This window comes from Callionymus lyra, chromosome 19 (assembly GCF_982586985.1).
Source record: "Callionymus lyra chromosome 19, fCalLyr1.hap1.1, whole genome shotgun sequence".
NCBI classification, from domain to species: Eukaryota; Metazoa; Chordata; class Actinopteri; order Syngnathiformes; family Callionymidae; genus Callionymus; species Callionymus lyra.
The window spans coordinates 11,681,336-11,699,954 of NC_141836.1; the positions used below are offsets into that span (position 1 = coordinate 11,681,336).

An 18,619-nucleotide genomic window follows, 5' to 3' on the forward strand; every position below is an offset into this window, starting at 1 on the left:
CCCTTAATAATATCCTGTTGATAAAATTAGATTTTAGGAAAATTCCTTTGGGACATTTAGAATTCTTATTCAACGAAATGATGAATTGATTTACTACTTTTAAATTCTTAATAAATCAAAAGTATGAAGATGCTTGGATCCTTCCCCGAAACGCCTCCACAAATGCTGCTGTTTCAAAAGATTAAACTTGTTTTGCACTAATTTCACATTCTTATCCCTACTATTTCCCACCAGTGTTTTATTATAGATGGAGATATTGATGTATAGATGGACATTTTTTATTCTACTTTAAGGGCAAGGCTATAAAACATTTAATCAGAAATGGAGAACCACAGGGGTCAATATTTGGACCGCCAATGTAGATCGATACATTTGTTTTAAATCGGGTTTTGATCTTTAAAATGTGAAAGTATTTTGTGTACCTGTGTGTTTCCCTAATAATATCCTGTTGATAAAATGAGATTTGAGGAAAATTCCTTTGGGAGATTTAGACTTATTATTTAACAAAATTATGAATTGATTGACTGCTTTTTAAATCCTTAATAAATCAAAAGTATGAAGATGCTTGATATTTGTGTAATTATATTTGTTTTCTTTCATTATTCAGGATTTGAACGTGTGTCAGTGTGTTGTGTGTGTGCACCTGTGTGTGTAGCTGTGTGTAGTGTTGTGTCATTAGCGGGGTTCAGCACCCTGGATAGCGACACACTCGGCCCCGCGAGCAAGCAGAACCTCCGCCGCCACAGAACCACGCGGTTCGGCTGCTGGTACCACCGAGCCCTCGCTCTCTCTGGATCAACCTCTTTTTTTTCTCTTTTTTTTCCCCCCCCACTCTCTCCATCCTTCCTGTTCCGGAAGTAGCCTCTGCGTTGCTTTCATCTGCGTGCCAACCATTTCAGGAGCAGAACCAGCATCAGCAGCAGCACCTGATTCTTCTTCTTCTTCTGAGCCACCGTTCACTCGCTGCTATTGTCACCTTCTTCTCGGAGGTGAATCCATCTGCCTTCTTCTTCTTTTTCTTCTTCTTTTTTATGACATCCTTCCTCTGGTGATGGAGCGCTGACGGGACCGCAAAACAAGGAGCTTGTTTTTCTGGTCTGCTGAAGGAAAGGAAAAAAAAAAATGCGATTGTTTTCCTTTTTTTCATGTGGATGCTTTGTGGATCTACAGCGAGGAGATGAAGTAGAACAAAAGAATTGATGGAGGTAGAGAGAGGACGCGGACAATAGACTTTGGAGAATTATATTTATTTATTATTATTTTTTATTTTGGATTATGATTCTTGACAAGAGTCCCAGATGTGACTGTGTGGATGGCATGACACCTCTCTCCTCTCTGGTCCACTCTCTGGCGGGGTTCTGTTATGGGTAGACCACCATGTAGGGTGAGCCGCTAAAAAAAAAAAAAGGAAAGGAAAGAAAGAAAGAAAGAGGGGTCTTTCCTGAGCGGGGATGAGGACGGGCGTGTGGACCAGATCCACGGTTTCTGCTGACTTGTTTGACTGACGAACACCGAAGTGTTGTCGGCCTGAGAGAGGGAAGAAGAAGAAGAAAAAAAAATCTCGTATCCGCATTGGATTCATCACACGCACACGCACATGCACGCGCGGCCTCCGATTGAATAATATTTTAAAATTGGGGAAAAAAAGAAACGTTTAAAAAAAAAAAGGGGGTGCTATCAGTATTAACTGCTACCTCTTTGGGGGGGTTGTCTATGTAGCCCGAACCATGTTCAAGTATCGAATCCGCATGTTTTTCAACGAGCTGAAGGTTCTGGTGTTTATGCGATCCGATTCGAGACAGTCCGGTTCCTCAGACTCAGACAGGCGGACCGGCACCACCGGCACCGCCGCCGCCACCGCCACCATGCGGGGTTTGGGGATGGGCGGCTGCGGCTGGCCGCCGTTCGTCGACTGTCACACCCGGGACGACGAGGAGGAGTACTACGGCAGTGACCCGCGGCCCCGGAGCCTGGCGTTCGAGGACCCGAAACTGCAAGTGGGCCTGGACGCCGTGTCTCTGACCAGCACCGCCAGCAGCCTTCGGACGCCACAGTGCCGGATTTGTTTCCAAGGCCTGGAGCAGGTAAGATCCTCTTTTATATATTCACCCTATCTGGTAGAAAAAATGTGGATTTAATCTCTCATGATTTTTAAAATACATCTTCAGCATCTTCCTCCTCCTCCTCCTCCTCTCTCACCTTCCCCTCATCCAAACAGATCTAGGTTGGAGCTCTGACAAGAATGTCAAGCTTTTGTTCGTGTAAACACTGAGAGGCTCATCCAGCATAGCAACAAAGGAAGTTACAGCCAGTACAGGATGGAGAGATTTTAGAGGAAGGAAAAAAAAAAGAAAAAGTCACACGGAAAAAAAAACACTGAATATTCATGACTGACACAATCTTACAAATAGAGTTGCAGCAGGTATAGAAAATAATGAGTGACCTGACATTAGAAGAAAAAAAAACATCCCTTCTTTGTTGTCGTCTGGCCCACTTAGGTGTGGATGTTTGTTTTTTTTGTGTGACTCATCGAGAGGTGTTTCTGAATGGCAGCGCTCTCCCTTCTTTAGTCCCTCCAATCCAAGTTTTATTTTAGGACATTTTTTAAATTCTTAATCAACATTGTAGCCGTGGCAAGAGTGTAACACAATTAAACAAGTGTGTATCAGTATCGATATCTGTGTTGCTTGTTCTCGTCTGACAAGGACAGGATTAGCTCCAGCCTTGTGTAACCCAATGTTTCTTGCAAGGAGCTCCCAACCCACTACAACAAGGGGGCAACCACGGGTCAAATGTATTTTCTATTCGTGGAACTCTTCTCCTCCTGTAGCAGGAAGTCGGAAAAATAACGTTTGTTCATTTTCCGATGGTGATTTTTAGCGTTACAACCTGGCACGTGAGGCGGCCTCGCTCCACGCCTCATTGCTCACGTGTCACCATTTTTATCAATTAACTTCGGAGGTTTTTACTCGCCTCTTGGAAAGCTGGAGCTGGTCTCTGTGAGTCAACTGTATTGAAGTAATACTTCTCATGGTGGACGCCATCTTTGTTGTGTTGAAGATTCAAACATCTTTTTTTGGAATTGTGCACTTTTACTTCCGCATGGTCCTTACAGGAATGCAAATGAAGATGGGGTTTGGGAAAGGATGGAACCGGATTAGCATAGATTAGTTTTTTACTGCTACTATTGCTTTCTACCAGATGTGGTACAAGGTACTGGTGTTGGCAAGTATTGCTACATTCAAAATATTGCGATACCGCATCGATATTCAACAGCATTGTATGGATTCTTTAATTAACAATTAACATGCAAATACTTACAGAATTTGTTCGTTTTTGTGTTGCGATTATACATCCGGCCGCTAGATGGCAGCAGTCATTACGTTTTCTGCACCCAACAAAATTCTGCGTGATCCTGGTGATGACTGAGGACGAGAGGATACAGTCGACTCCATCACCTTTTAACATTGTGTGTTTATAATGCTATGAAAGTTGTACTGCAATTAGTCAAAAGAAACTGTATGTATTGTTGTGCCTACAGTAACACAATATATTGTATCATATCAAAAGGAATTTGATGTTTCTATTTAGAGATTGTTTGGTAAATATAAAAATAGTTTGGCCGGCAGCCAAGATTGCTTAAATAATTTGGTCCCTATTGTGATTGAGTTTTACATCCCTGATCTAGACACAGCAATTTACTGAGTTCCTATCTAGTAGTAGATACTAGTGTCACTGTGCGCCCCCTCAATCCTTTTTCTGAGGGAGTTATGTAGATGTTGAGAGCTCACTTGTACATGTAGAAACAGACCTTCACCAGGTGTTTGAAAGTCCAGGACGTAGAATGATGGATGGATGTCCAGGAACTTGATGTGTTCTTCTCAGAATCCACCAAGTTCAAGCCAGAGCAATCCTCGATCCTCTGGGATCTCTGGACCTCTCTGACTCATTATGTTGGTATATCCAAACTTTAAAACCAAAGTTCTGCCCTAGCTTGTCCCAGAACTGTTCGGATACTGCCATGACCGCATCCTCCATGGGGCGAACTCGCTGTAGACCTACTGAAATGACCTCCTTGACGTGTTCTGGGAAGATCCTATTGAGGTACTTCATGGTTGCATCAGGAAGGTAACCACCGAGTGGCCATGTTTTAAGGCATAGGGACAATGATGGATGAATTGAGGTTGAAGATGTCCAAGGAGACTCCTGATGGTTGTAGATCTGAGTGGGGTGAGGGGTTGAGCCAGGTCACTCGTTCATGATGCCCTTCCACGTGACGGAGCTCCTGGCCACGGTTGTTCTCGAGGGTCAGCACAGCATCAGCACGGAGACGAAAGGGAACAACTAGCAGATGTTTGCACCCCTCAATAAATCAGCTGCCTTAGTCAAGAACCAATTAGTTTTGGATTGGATATCACAGCCAGGTGATTCCAGGTAATTAAAACGGCGAGCCTCCATCACCGCTGCCCCAGGAGTAGCATTCTTATGCTCGTGGATCAGCGTCGGCTCATTGCCTCATCAATCATGGCTCTTCACAAGTATTTCCATCAACTTGCATGATCTTTACTGAATGACCAGATAGTCATGGCGCCAGAATGTTACAATATGGACACCATGGATTGGTGACGTCTGGAAATATCTATGTTCTTAACTCAAACTGTGGATTAATCTGCAGTGACTTCCAAACTGCATTGAAGTCAGAGATGACGACATGTATTCATTAGTCCTGTAGCGACAGCTAATCTCGCGATACTATTCAATTGCAATAATACAGCTCGTAATTTCATTTGATACGATGTATTCGGCTCACGATACCATTTATTCGATACACTTGGAAAATCCCTGGAATGATTTTAGGGAGCACTGAATTTTAGCAGAATCCGAATCAGCTTTATTGCCAGTAATTTCACGAACAAAACAGGAATTGATTGACTTTCTTATTGTTTGAACTAATAGAAGTGAAAGGCTTTCCAAAGCTGGAGTGGACTGTATCCTCTGGTCCTCAGTCATCTCCGGGATCTCGCAGGATTTTATTGTTAAAGGATGTAATGACTTCTCCCATCTAGTGGCCAGACATTTAATTGCAACACCAAAATGAACTGCAGTAAATATTATCAAGTTATTCAAAATAAATTTGTTTTTTTTAGACACTTTGTTGAAATATACACCATAAAATAACTACGGTAGACATAAAAAATGATGAAATAACTAAATTATAAAATTGATAAAAGGCTGTTATATATCAGCACAGTAACATGAAAAAATCAATAGATATAGGCCAGTGTATTGTTTTCTCCTTTTTAATTCAGTCTGAAAATCTGTCGCTTCTCATTTTTTCCCGAGCGTTTCAGTGGCTCTAGGATCAACTACTGTCGTTGCCACTGGTTTACTGATGGCGTGACAAAAGGTTGTCAGACAGGGAGGACGTCTCAGGAGAGACGAGAGTGAGACAGTTGTACGATATGATACAGAGCTGCAGAGTCACGTAATGTTCTGGTCACATTGGTCCAGAAACAAGAACATTGTGGTTCATTCAGTGTGTAAAAATGTTTCTTTATGTTTGTGATGATTGACATCCACATTATTGAACTGTGAAATGTTGTTATATTTGTCAATAAATATGTATATTTTAATGCATTTCTCCTCTGGATGTTGTTGCTTTCAGGGGGAGCTGTTAAGCCCTTGTCGTTGCGACGGCTCTGTGCGCTGCACCCACCAACCATGTCTCATCCGCTGGATTAGTGAACGGGGGTCTTGGAGCTGCGAGCTCTGCTACTTTAAGTACCAGGTCCTCGCCATCAGCACAAAGAACCCTTTACAGGTGACGCTTTGTTTTTCGTCGCTCGCTGGAACCAAACATTGACCTAGACTGACCTAAAATGTTTTGAATTGCTCAATTAAAGTGTTGTTCGTAAATTAATGCATTACTAAATTATTTAAAAAAAAAAAAATTATATAAAACGTGCACCTTTTAAGCACAAATTAATTTCATATTTAATTAATTTCACTTGTAAACAAACACAAAACATAAAAAAGGATAAATGAATCTCGTTATTTTAATGTGTACAAACTTAAAAAAAACATTTTATTAAACTAGTTATTTGACATAATTTATTTAAAAATGTAATGCTTTAGATTTTTTTTTATGTGTTACTTCAACACCTGTAATCATGAAAACTATTTTATAAAAGGTTTTACTTTAAGACGTATAAACATGAACATACGTTTATAAAGGTTGTTACTCTAGTATTTTTATAAAAATGTTCTTTCAACACAAACATAAACATTTTTTTTTTTATAAAACCTGTTATTTTAACATATATAAACTTTAAAAATGTTATTTTAATTCATTTTCTTTTTAATAATATGTGTTACTTCAGCATTTATAAACATGAAAACCATTTTATAAAACGTTTTACTTTAAGACATATAAACATGGATACAAGTTTAGAGAGGTTGTTACTTTAAAACAAAGTAACATTTTTGTAAAAAGAAAATCTTTCAACACATACAAACATACCCACATTTTCTTTTTATATAAAACGTTATATTTTACCACACGACTGGTTTAAAAAAAACAATCAAAGCTTTCATACGATTAGGATTTGCTTTTATTCAATAATTGATTGATTGATTGATTGAAATTGATATTTTCTATAGTAAAAGGTTAAATCTGTTTATTTCTTTTTTATTTTATTTATATGTTAAAAATGGGTCAATTTTTTGTTTTACGCATAGTTTGATATTCCAATTGTAATAATTAAAAAATAAATTCTCTAAATTCAATATATTTTAATTTGTAGCCTTTTAAATTCAATATAAATTGCTAGTATAATAGTGCCATCAGACATAACCAATAGAGTACCGAGCTACTTAATCAAACTTTCAGCCTATCTCTATAATACCAACATTTACATTTAAATTTTCCACATTTATAGAATGTTGAATTTAATCCTTCAATATTCTATTTGCACTGATATACTTCCATGAACGACTCCCTGCCAGCTAGAAACTGAATCAATAGGTCACATTGTTGCGTCGCCCTCCGAGGCTAAACCTCCGGATGAACGCGACAAACAAAGAAGGGAATCGAACCCTAGAAACAAATGACATTAGCTGTGGTGGAGTGCGGACAGTTGGCCATATTGTGCTGACACATTTTCTCTCTGCGTCACTGTCCGTCTGCCCTCCTTTTCAGCGGCGGCCAAGCGCTCCTGACCACACACTGATGTTGTTTTTGTGTGGGGACATTTGTCACCGTGTGTGTGGGGGCGCCGGTGAGCCTGAGAACAATGCAATCGGGTGGATTGTCATCTGAAAAATGTTTTTGTTTTGTCGTCGTCCTCCTCCTCCAGTGGCAGGCCATCTCCCTCACGGTAATAGAGAAGGTGCAGATCGCCGCCATCATCCTGGGCTCCCTGTTCCTCATCGCCAGCATCTCCTGGCTCATCTGGTCCTCCCTCAGCCCATCTGCTAAGTGGCAACGTCAGGACCTGCTCTTCCAAATCTGCTACGGCATGTACGGCTTCATGGACATCGTGTGTATAGGTAAACAAACGCACGAGCACCATCGTCAAGTCAGGGTTGATTATATAATACACAATAGAACATCTATTTTATATCACAATCCTCCCTAAATCCTGCTCAGCAGATGGCGCTCAGGTGAGAAATATTGATGAAGCGGCAGGGAAACGGTTTCCTCAAGCTGGCGCTCGGTTCTTGTCGAGAACAGATGGCAACACATATCTGCTCTCTGGCAAATTGACAGACAATGACTTCAGCGTACCTTGTTAAAGATCTTTTGTGGCTTTATCAGAGCAGAAACTTCACTGAAGGAACAAGGTGTTAAATTGTTTTATACCCCCAGGTTATTTGTCGTAACCCAGGTTCTATGAATGACTGAGGTTTCTCAAGGCTGGTCAGGTGTAGCAATATAAACGGGTTGAGGGCACCTGCTGAGGAAGGACAGGTGACATAGTTAGGGGGTGCCTCACAAATATGTAGAACTGGGGTTACGACATTTAACTTCAGCTATCCTCTCTGGGGAAGACATCCCACTCCTGCAGAAGTCGAATCGTTAGAAAAGGACGAATAACAATGAAGCTGACGTCCGAGATGTCAGTCCTGCTTTTTCAAAATGACTTTGGTGTTAATGAAACTCGAGGCCCGTGGGCCAGATCTGGCCCATCAAGTCATATATTGTGGCCCGATGGTTCTGCATCTTATCTTTAACCTCTTTATACAATTAATCATCCAAGACTATTGATGTCTTCCTCTATACAGGGACTTCCACTAACAGAAAATATGTTGTAGTAAACACATTTTTAGGGAAAAGCAGAATGAACAAAAAACTAATTAAGGTAAATCTGGCTTCCAAAAAGAAATGACAACATCATCAGAGTCATAATTCCTGTTAAAGACAGTTCGGTACATAGATATGTTGTTTGGCCACTGACTTACAATGTCAAAACATTTGTGGCTCTTTTGTGATTGAGTTTGACACACCTGATGTGGTAAAGCCTCACCAAAAACAGACCTTTACATAGAGTTCATTTAGGTTGTCTCAACGTTTTGAGGGGTTTCTGGTTAAGTTCAGTGTCTTTTTTGTGATTCTAACGGCCAGACGGCCACCATAAATGGGACATGTTTGGGGATAAGAGTACGTATGGTCACCCTAGTTTATTGTCATTGTTTGATCTAGTTCATATCGAATGTAATGCTAGGCTAGAAACACGACTGACCATTTCTGTTTCGCACACAGGCCTTATCATCCACGAGGGATCGTCGGTGTATCGGATCTTTAAACGCTGGCAGGCTGTGAATCAGCAGTGGAAAGTTCTGAACTATGAGAAATCCAAGGACTTGGGCGACCCGGTGAGTTCGAGCAAGTCGGGGCCCAGAGGGGGGCGCGGTAACCCCCACGGCCTGGCCAGCGGCAGCGCCAGTCGGCAGAGCAGGAGGCTTAGAACTATTCTGAACCACCACTGTGGATACACCATTTTACATATACTGAGCCAACTGCGGCCCAACGACCCTCGCATCAGCGCCGCGGCGAACAGGGAGGTGGTGATGAGGGTCACCACAGTATGAGGTGGACTCGCATCTTTGGGCCCGACCCGGCCTTCCATGCTAATGCGCAAGAAGTAACCTACTCCAAGATTTTTGATGGCGGCGCGAGCTTTCAAGGGGCCAAGTGATGCCCGGAGCATCAGCACCCTAAAAACGTTGGAGCATTTCTACTCTTGTTTCATACTACGGAAGGAAGCCACAGCTGCTCCTTTTCAATAATCCAAGAACTGATACCAATATTGACTGAGAAAGACATCAATTGTGAGTCAACGGGATTTCTAACCTATTTCATGTTGACTTTGAAGTTTTTTTTTCTCCCCCTGTTGAAAATCAGGTTACGCTGACATGTCTCTACGTTTCATTCTGTTTCTACTATTTCTTTGGTTTTGTACGGATGTTGGTTTTATTTTGCAGAGGAAAAACCATGTAACTCCATACATGCCAAGCACTTCCAGGTCAGATGTAAAATGATCTACAAATTTACGGAAAAAAAAAGAGAAAGAAAAATATGTATTCATTCAAACAAGAGGAAATCTATGAGGTTTTACTGAAACTTACTGCAATAATAATGTACATTTCACAGGGAATTTTGCATGGGTATATCATTTTATTATTCATCACACGACATAAGCACATAACAGTTTTCTCTCTTTCGAATGGTGCTTGCCAAATAAACACTTTAAAAAACGTCAGATTTTCATCGCACCGACTTTTCGTCGACAGGACAGATGGCAGTGTGTTCCAGCTCTTTTAGCTAAAATACAGATTGTTGCTGCTGTGTGCTGACTCATGTTTGATAATAAGTTGACTATTGGATTAAAACTTGGGATCAATTGATCTCTTGCTCCAATTCTGTCTCATAATGTGTTGTTTTTTTAACTCTATATTTTTATATATTTAAATATTTCATGTTTTACATACATATAAAGTTTCGCTATAAGAATAATTTCAAACATACTATTGTTCACCTTTACATTTCTAAAAGTAAATTGTGTTTTATTTGTGTTTGAATTTGACACATGTTCCTTGGTGAACATTAACCCCATTATTTAATACATGATGTCTAAATAATACATGTGTGCTTTAGCGAGAATGCATTAAAAAATGAAAAGGAATCCAGACAAAGTTTTATTGTTAATATAATAAGGATGCTTTACTTGAACACGCCCACAAACAAACGGGAGCCTTTCGGTTGTTCTTGATTGGAACCACTAGGGGGCAGACAACGACACTACCAGACACGGTGGCGCGGATGAAGATAAAACGGTACTTGCTCAAGGGTAACTTAGTTTAAATAACTTGTGACTACTGGGACTGCTTTCAAGTTTAACTGGTTGCTGAGCAGCAGGTTAAAGGTCATGGAACCAGGAAGAGAAAGCGGTAAGAAACGACGGGTTAAGCCTGTATTGGAAAGTGTTGTTGTGATACTTTTATTTGGAGATAGAACACATCTTTGATACTTTTGTAAAATCATTTTACTAAGATAGGTTACCCACTTCATGAGCATTGTTTCTGCAGATCAAAAGCATAAATAGAGCTGGAGCTGAGCGACAGAATCAAAACTTTGAACTCTGACGCCCTCGTGTGGCTACTTGTGGTAAAAGCGGATTTAATTGATTCGCGTTTTTTTTTATGAACCAATTAAATGTGTTTATAGTTTCTTTGTTACGTTTAAATAAAAGCGAGTTGAATGTGCTGGATTGAGACACATTTGTTTTCATCTAATATTCCTCTCCTTCGTCGTCGTCGTCTCCGTCACCATCGGCTCCCACCTCCTCGTAATCCTTCTCCAGGGCAGCCATGTCCTCTCTGGCCTCAGAGAACTCTCCCTCCTCCATGCCCTCGCCAACGTACCAGTGGACGAAGGCCCTCTTGGCGTACATCAGGTCGAACTTGTGGTCGAGTCGAGCCCAGGCCTCTGCGATAGCAGTGGTGTTGCTCAACATGCACACGGCCCTCTGGACCTTGGCAAGGTCTCCGCCGGGGACCACGGTGGGAGGCTGGTAGTTGATGCCCACCTTGAAACCGGTGGGACACCAGTCCACGAACTGGATGGTGCGCTTGGTCTTGATGGTGGCGATGGCCACGTTGACATCTTTGGGCACCACATCGCCACGGAACAGCAGGCAGCAGGCCATGTACTTGCCGTGGCGAGGGTCGCACTTCACCAGCTGGTTCGCCGGCTCGAAGCAGGCGTTGGTGATCTCGGCCACCGACAGCTGCTCGTGGTAGGCCTTCTCCGCAGAGATGACCGGGGCGTAGGTGGCCAAGGGGAAGTGGATTCGGGGGTACGGCACCAAGTTGGTCTGGAACTCGGTCAGATCCACGTTGAGGGCGCCGTCGAAGCGAAGGGAAGCGGTGATGGAGGACACGATCTGGCTGATCAGCCTGTTCAGGTTGGTGTACGTGGGACGCTCGATGTCCAGGTTCCTGCGGCAGATGTCGTAGATGGCCTCGTTGTCAACCATGAAGGCACAGTCGGAGTGCTCCAGGGTGGTGTGGGTGGTCAGGATGGCGTTGTAGGGCTCCACCACGGCGGTGGACACCTGGGGAGCTGGGTAGATGGAGAACTCCAGCTTGGACTTCTTGCCGTAGTCCACAGACAGACGCTCCATCAGCAGGGAGGTGAAACCGGAACCGGTTCCTCCTCCGAAGCTGTGGAAGACCAGGAAGCCCTGGAGTCCTGTGCACTGGTCAGCCTGAGGACAGAGAGAGAGATACAATGATGCGTTTGAGTCTCCGTTCACATGATTTCACTCACCAGCTTGCGAATTCGTTCCAGCACAGGATCAATGAGCTCTTTGCCCACAGTGTAGTGTCCGCGGGCGTAGTTGTTGGCGGCGTCTTCCTTGCCGGTGATCAGCTGCTCAGGGTGGAACAGCTGACGGTATGTGCCGGTGCGAACCTCATCTGTAGAATTGAAAGAACACAAAGAAATGAGGGACAAGGTAACCAAACTATAATCGACAACATTTACCGATGACGGTCGGCTCCAGGTCCACGAAGACGGCTCTGGGCACATGCTTCCCTGCTCCGGTCTCGCTGAAGAAGGTGTTGAAGGAGTCGTCTCCTCCTCCTCCTTTGGTTTTGCCAGCCGGCATCTGCCCGTCTGGGGTGATACCATGTTCAAGACAATAAAGTTCCCAGCAGGCATTGCCGATCTGGACGCCGGCCTGGCCGACATGCACTGAGATACACTCGCGCTGTGGAGAAGAAAAAAGGTCATGAGTCTGGTTGATGAACACGGGTCATGTGACCGAAGCACCAAGGGATGTAAAAGAAGCTGGTTGTTACTTCAAGTGTTGAAAACATTCCCCCTTGAGACAAACTCGGCAGAAAAATCACATGTTCAGGCAGGAATATTTTTAGCATCAGAACACACATGATTCCGTCCTGAGGATCTTTGATGGAAGAAAACTGCTGGCGTGCAGTTTTTATGTGAGGTTTACTCAATAAATACATTATTGTTTTCTTTCACTCGTGCCTCATTTTTTAATAAAGAGCAGAAGTCAAACTACTTCCCTGACAAACCTGTCAAAGAGGAACAACACAGAAAGTGTCCGTTCAAGTTATAAGAACATTATTTTTAGAATTCTTTACTTCGAAAAAGATACATTGTAAAAATAATAATTATTCAAACTCTGTTTCAGCAACTGTATAGTAAGTTTGTAAGTGAAGCTGTTACTTATTCAAATCAAAGTGGGGAAAATGGTTAAATAAATTTAGTAAAATAGAAATACTTACCATCTTATTTTGAAAGGGTAGAGCAGGGTTGACCGATGAGGGCAAGAGAAACAAAAAGGCTCTCAATAAACCGAGAAGTCAACTCTGCTGCTGAGAGTTTGGGTATTTATACACGTTCATGGGCGGAACTAGCTTGTAGCTGTTTGTTGGTCACATGGTCCTATTGGTCGAAGCAAGAAATGACATTTGTAATGTTAAAAAACTTGTTTTAAAAGGAACAAACTTTGTAGTGTATTACAAAATGTATGTTTAAATGTCATTGTTAATATAATAAAATAATAATAATAATATCAATTATTATTTTTGAACAAAATGTCCATTAATTTCTTTATAACAACACTGATATTTATATTACACTTTGTTTTTCAAAATAACTATTTCTTAACTGTTGTTCACACCCAATCTGTATTTTCACATAAAAACTTCCTTATTTTCTGCCTAACACAAAACCCTATTTTTAGTAACATCACTGTTAGTCGATAACATACAATAAAGTCTGTTCATCGCAACTCTACCAATGGAAATCACAAATAAAGAAACTTTTGTTTTATGGACAATTCAATCGTTGTTTATGATGAGATTCCTTTTGTAGGTCATACAGTTTATATTTTTTTGTATTATATGTATATATTTATATTTTCTCCTTGCTATACGGTTTATGTAAGGAATACTTTTAGCCAGAAGATCATGATGATCTTCAGTATTTCGAATTGCTGTTGCGGTGACTCGTCGATAGAGGCCGCTGCTGCACCGCAACACCTTCTGAAACTTGTTTATAAAAATCGTCGCATGAAGACTTAAATGATATAAATTTAACTAAATAAATGTTTGTCGAATCAATAAGAATATTGTGATAACAATGAAGCGTTAGACTTTTAAAGTAGGAATTGAAAAATATATATAGTCTGTTTTATTTTAACGTCTCCAGTAGTTCCGTGATCATCAATCACTTCCGCTCTGCCTCGGCTCCGGATACAACAACCTCACGTGTGATTGGCTAGATTGCTGCCATGCTGGCCAATCAGAAGCCACCGTGAGAGCTGAGGCAGGGAAAGAACTAACCTCAGCCATTAACCCTCCACTCATCTGTCAATCAATCAATAGACCAACACAGAATCGATCAATAGACTCTGTTTCCTGCGTTTTTCTTGTATATTTATCTCACTTGTCTTTGTAATAATCCTACTATTCCTTTGGTTTGAGATGTCCTCGTTGCTAGGCAGCGAGTCAGGGCGTCGCCCCAGATCAAGAACCCACAAGACCGCCTGCATATGTAGGTCACGTGACACATCTACAGTGCAGCTGCTGTGTTTGGATCCCAAAATGTTTCCTCCTGCAACAACAGTGTAGGAGGAGTTCTTTCAAGCATGTCTGACTTGAAGGAGACCCGGGGAACTCCTCGGTAATTTTCCTAAAATAGCTTGTTAATTGAGAGATTATTTTTATTCACAAATACAGTGAAATGAAATGGTAAGTTTTGGGGGTTTTTTTTTGAATGGCTGGCGCTGATGATGGCGGACAGATGGAGACCTCACCGGGGTCACCATCATTCCAGACCACTCCCACTCGTCAGGCCTGGACCGTGAAATGCTTCCGACACTCCCAGGACCACAGCTGCTGAGGGGGCGGAGCGATTAGGAATTTTCCATGAACAATTTTCCTGTCTACTCGTCGTGACATAACCCAACGAATTTCCCAAATATTCCCCATTATTTCCAAGATACTGTATTCTTAAAAGAGGCTACGCTTGGTCATGAAAACCATCAGGATGGATGTTGAGTAGTTATCTATAAGTCACACGTTTTAAAATCATGGCTCTATAAATATTATAAGTTAATACATTTTTTTAACATGTTGGTTTTTCCTGTATTTTTCAGAACACTGACATTATTTACAAGTTCTCCCAGAAGTTTTCCACTTGACAAAGAGTGGAAAAAATACAATATATATATATAATTTATATATATATATATATTAATATATGAGATAACTGTTTATCAATCAAGCAGTAACTCATTTGTGTATCATGTTAAAACATAGAAACACATTTCTTGATATCAGCTCCTGAACTCAATGCTTATGATATCTTTTTTTTTATCTTATCCTTATATTTGTTCAAACAAATACAACATTTATTTGGACCACACGTTGAAATCAACAACAATCTGAAGCAAACAATCTGCAATATTCATGTTAACCTGTATAAGTCACAGTATTTCTGTGTAGAAAGCAAAGCAAACATCTCTTAATAGATGAAATTTAAGATGATTAATTATGATTTACAGTAATTTACAGTAAATTTGTCATTTATTTGTAACAAAAAAAAGCATATATATATATATGTATAAGGAGTAAGTACTTTTATAAATGCATCATTGTGTCTTTTGTCCACGCCACATCACCAGCCTTTCTATTCCGGGAGACAAAAGCATCCATTGCCATTCTGTCGCTCAGGGGAGGAGGAGGAGGCGCGCGGTCACGTGACTGGTCCACGGCGTGACGTCACTGCAGAGAAAAAAAGAGGGAGGAGATCTGCGGGATGGAAAGGAAAAAAAAGAAAAAGAGCTGCGGGATGAGCAGCAGGGAATATTCTAGACTGTGTGAACTCTAACAACAGTCTTCAGGGGAAAAAAAAAAAAAAAATGTGTCCGCCATTTTGCCATCAGGTGCAATGGTGGAAGAAACTGTAAATAACGCCCCAAAGTATTACAATTAAATGAACCTTTATGATATAATATATATTCAAACATCTCTTTTTAACCCATTCATTCCGTCCTTGTGCCGTATAAAATGATTTAAGTCATATATATATATATATAGAATATTTATAGTTTCAGTTTCAGTTTCAGTTTCACTTTATTTATTTAAAAGGATGGAGCCTCTTTATTGGCTTTATATTGGAAGTGGGGGGTAATTTTTGTTTATGGTTTACATCTTTTATTCTTGTAAAAAAAAAAGGGGGATATAAAGATGGGTGGGTCGATTCCATGCGGGTATAAAAATCGGAAGCGCCGCCCTCGCTTTCATCAGTTGTTGCTTCGACCCCGCTGGGTACAATACGCAACAGAAAAACACCTTTTAAAACCTCATTTTTCTTCTCTTTCCGCTGATCCTCTTTCCCTCTACACTTGAAAACATGGTAAGTTATTCCCCATCTTTCATTCTGTACACCTTTTCTTTTAAATCAAAGAATCATCTCCGTGTCTGGGATGTGTCCTCGTGTGAACCCCAGTCATGATCGAGCAGAAACTTTCGATTTATTCTTGAATTATTCGTGGCTTTAAAAATAAAAATAAAAAATAGACGTCCAATGGAGGAGTTGAGGGATGGATGTCATCGTGTGGATGAGACAATGCACCGACTGCTGCAGACACGTTATTGTTCGAACCCCCCCACCCAAAAAAACACACATATTCGTGTGTTTTTGATCGACATTTTTAACGTTCTTCAGGTTTAATTTCTGTTTTATTACATTCGTAAATAAAGGGTACAAGGGAGGGGCAGAATTGGGGGGATGGAGTTGTCATCAATAATGTACAGTAATAAATAAATAATTTTCTCATGAACGCCGTCGACTTTAAAACTTTTAAATTATTTAAACTTTATCAAATATTCTGCATAACAATGATGTGTTTCCTCAGCGTCGTTTACGTGAAGCAGTGATGCAGACACCGAGCGGAATATTCCAGAATGAATGACGCACATGTGCGTGAGATCATTAGCATTTATTTCTTTGCAAGCCAAGTGAAGAGGAGGAGGAGGAGGAGGAGGAGGAAGAGGAGGAAGAGGAGGGTACATGAGACAGGAGGACAATTCAAGCAAAGCTTGAGGACAAAAAAAGGAGACAGGGGAGAAAATGCAAGAAGGCACTTTAGGCTCTGCAGATGCTGCTGCTGCAGCTAGGGGGGGAACCTGCGTCACTTTCATGATAAAAAGAATATGATAAATATCTTTTAACATCTCCATTAATGGTCGTATTTCCTTCCGTCCTGCAGCGCGAGTGCATCTCTATTCACGTCGGCCAGGCCGGTGTCCAGATCGGCAATGCCTGCTGGGAACTCTACTGCCTGGAGCATGGGATCCAGCCGGACGGTCAGATGCCCAGCGACAAGACTGTGGGAGGAGGAGACGACTCCTTCAACACCTTCTTCAGCGAGACCGGAGCCGGGAAGCATGTGCCCAGAGCCGTCTTCGTGGATCTGGAGCCAACTGTCATTGGTAAATGTCACCTCCCTATGGTAAAACTTTAAAATACATTTCAAAACTACCCCAAAAAATATCTCACGGTTTTCCAAAATTTTTCAAAGATTTGACCGATCCATCGTTTGTTCCCACAGATGAGGTTCGCACCGGCACATACCGGCAGCTGTTCCACCCTGAGCAGCTGATCACCGGGAAGGAAGACGCCGCCAACAACTACGCCCGAGGACACTACACCATCGGCAAAGAGCTCATCGATCAGGTGCTCGACAGGATCCGCAAACTGGTGAGTACGTCTGAAAAATGTGATTCCCATCATCCAACGGACAATGTTCTGACCCGACTCCGTCCTCAGGCTGACCAGTGCACAGGACTCCAGGGCTTCCTGGTCTTCCACAGCTTCGGAGGAGGCACCGGTTCTGGTTTCACCTCCCTGCTGATGGAGCGTCTGTCCGTCGACTACGGCAAGAAGTCCAAGCTGGAGTTCTCCATCTACCCAGCTCCCCAGGTGTCCACGGCCGTGGTGGAGCCCTACAACGCAATCCTGACCACCCACACCACCCTGGAGCACTCCGACTGTGCCTTCATGGTTGACAACGAGGCCATCTACGACATCTGCCGCAGGAACCTCGACATCGAGCGACCCACCTACACCAACCTGAACAGGCTGATCAGCCAGATCGTGTCCTCCATCACCGCTTCCCTTCGCTTCGACGGCGCCCTCAACGTGGATCTGACCGAGTTCCAGACCAACTTGGTGCCGTACCCCCGAATCCACTTCCCCTTGGCCACCTACGCCCCGGTCATCTCTGCAGAGAAGGCCTACCACGAGCAGCTGTCAGTGTCCGAGATCACCAACGCCTGCTTCGAGCCGGCCAATCAGATGGTGAAGTGCGACCCTCGCCACGGCAAGTACATGGCCTGCTGCCTGCTGTTCCGTGGCGACGTGGTGCCCAAAGACGTGAACGCCGCCATCGCCACCATCAAGACCAAGCGCACCATCCAGTTCGTGGACTGGTGTCCCACCGGTTTCAAGGTGGGCATCAACTACCAGCCTCCCACCGTGGTCCCCGGCGGAGACCTTGCCAAGGTCCAGAGGGCCGTGTGCATGTTGAGCAACACCACTGCTATCGCAGAGGCCTGGGCTCGACTCGACCACAAGTTCGACCTGATGTACGCCAAGAGGGCCTTCGTCCACTGGTACGTTGGCGAGGGCATGGAGGAGGGAGAGTTCTCTGAGGCCAGAGAGGACATGGCTGCCCTGGAGAAGGATTACGAGGAGGTGGGAGTCGACTCTATCGAGGGTGAAGGAGAGGAGGAAGGAGAGGAATATTAAAAATAAGTGGTCACTCAATGAAAGGGCACCATGTTCGATTTTGGTTGTTCAGATTAAAAACCTGAAACTGTCATGATTGGCTGATCTAAATAAAGAGTTGAGACACCTGGGTATTTGACTGAAGTTCTTTCACGTCTGTGTCGCATAAATATTAAGCACATTTAAATAAATGAAACGTTTCAGAGACATGTTTCCAAAAGTGCAGTTAGAAAAAACTTTATTGGAAAAAACAGCAGTGCCAAGGTGAACGCACACTCAAGTAGAAAAGGT

General features: G+C 42.4%; 3 protein-coding genes across 5 annotated transcripts; 2 read left to right on the forward strand and 1 right to left on the reverse strand.

Annotated features, from left to right (window-relative positions):
* Positions 1-656: 656 nt before the first annotated feature.
* Positions 657-9,919, forward strand: marchf9 (membrane-associated ring finger (C3HC4) 9). 2 transcript variants are annotated; one of them, XM_087781528.1, is made up of 5 exons: positions 658-1,810; positions 1,841-2,084; positions 5,666-5,821; positions 7,356-7,548; positions 8,762-9,919. In XM_087781528.1, exons 1-5 carry the CDS (start codon positions 1,728-1,730, stop codon positions 9,088-9,090), a joined length of 1,005 nt encoding a protein of 334 aa, XP_087637654.1. In that variant the 5' UTR covers positions 658-1,727; the 3' UTR covers positions 9,091-9,919. The 2 variants fall into 2 exon arrangements, with proteins under 2 accessions (XP_087637653.1, XP_087637654.1); XM_087781527.1 differs by having other exon boundaries at positions 657-2,084.
* A 266-nt stretch (positions 9,920-10,185) lies between these two features.
* LOC148059513 (tubulin alpha-1C chain-like) lies at positions 10,186-12,196 on the reverse strand. The gene is made up of 3 exons (XM_087781526.1): positions 12,047-12,196; positions 11,831-11,979; positions 10,186-11,768 (listed from the first exon to the last, which is right to left on the reverse strand). Exons 1-3 carry the CDS (start codon positions 12,168-12,170, stop codon positions 10,791-10,793), a joined length of 1,251 nt encoding a protein of 416 aa, XP_087637652.1. The 5' UTR covers positions 12,171-12,196; the 3' UTR covers positions 10,186-10,790.
* A 3,654-nt stretch (positions 12,197-15,850) lies between these two features.
* LOC148059514 (tubulin alpha chain) lies at positions 15,851-18,455 on the forward strand. 2 transcript variants are annotated; one of them, XM_087782341.1, is made up of 4 exons: positions 15,851-15,952; positions 16,809-17,031; positions 17,151-17,299; positions 17,369-18,455. In XM_087782341.1, exons 1-4 carry the CDS (start codon positions 15,950-15,952, stop codon positions 18,347-18,349), a joined length of 1,356 nt encoding a protein of 451 aa, XP_087638467.1. In that variant the 5' UTR covers positions 15,851-15,949; the 3' UTR covers positions 18,350-18,455. The 2 variants fall into 2 exon arrangements, with proteins under 2 accessions (XP_087638467.1, XP_087638466.1); XM_087782340.1 differs by having other exon boundaries at positions 17,151-18,455.
* Positions 18,456-18,619: the final 164 nt, after the last annotated feature.

What these genes read in the sequence shown, in the direction of transcription:
- LOC148059514 (XM_087782340.1), top strand. An exon ending in TCTGGAGCCAACTGTCATTG is followed by an intron (nt 17,032 to 17,150) that starts GTAAATGTCACC and finishes TTGTTCCCACAG; the next exon opens with ATGAGGTTCGCACCGGCACA.
- marchf9 (XM_087781527.1), top strand. Translation starts at nt 1,728, where the DNA reads ATGTTCAAGTATCGAATCCGCATGTTTTTCAACGAGCTGAAGGTTCTG. An exon ending in GTTTCCAAGGCCTGGAGCAG is followed by an intron (nt 2,085 to 5,665) that starts GTAAGATCCTCT and finishes TGTTGCTTTCAG; the next exon opens with GGGGAGCTGTTAAGCCCTTG. An exon ending in CATGGACATCGTGTGTATAG is followed by an intron (nt 7,549 to 8,761) that starts GTAAACAAACGC and finishes TTTCGCACACAG; the next exon opens with GCCTTATCATCCACGAGGGA.
- LOC148059513 (XM_087781526.1), bottom strand. Translation starts at nt 12,170, where the DNA reads ATGCCGGCTGGCAAAACCAAAGGAGGAGGAGGAGACGACTCCTTCAAC. An exon ending in CCTGGAGCCGACCGTCATCG is followed by an intron (nt 11,980 to 12,046) that starts GTAAATGTTGTC and finishes TCAATTCTACAG; the next exon opens with ATGAGGTTCGCACCGGCACA. An exon ending in TGGAACGAATTCGCAAGCTG is followed by an intron (nt 11,769 to 11,830) that starts GTGAGTGAAATC and finishes CTCTGTCCTCAG; the next exon opens with GCTGACCAGTGCACAGGACT.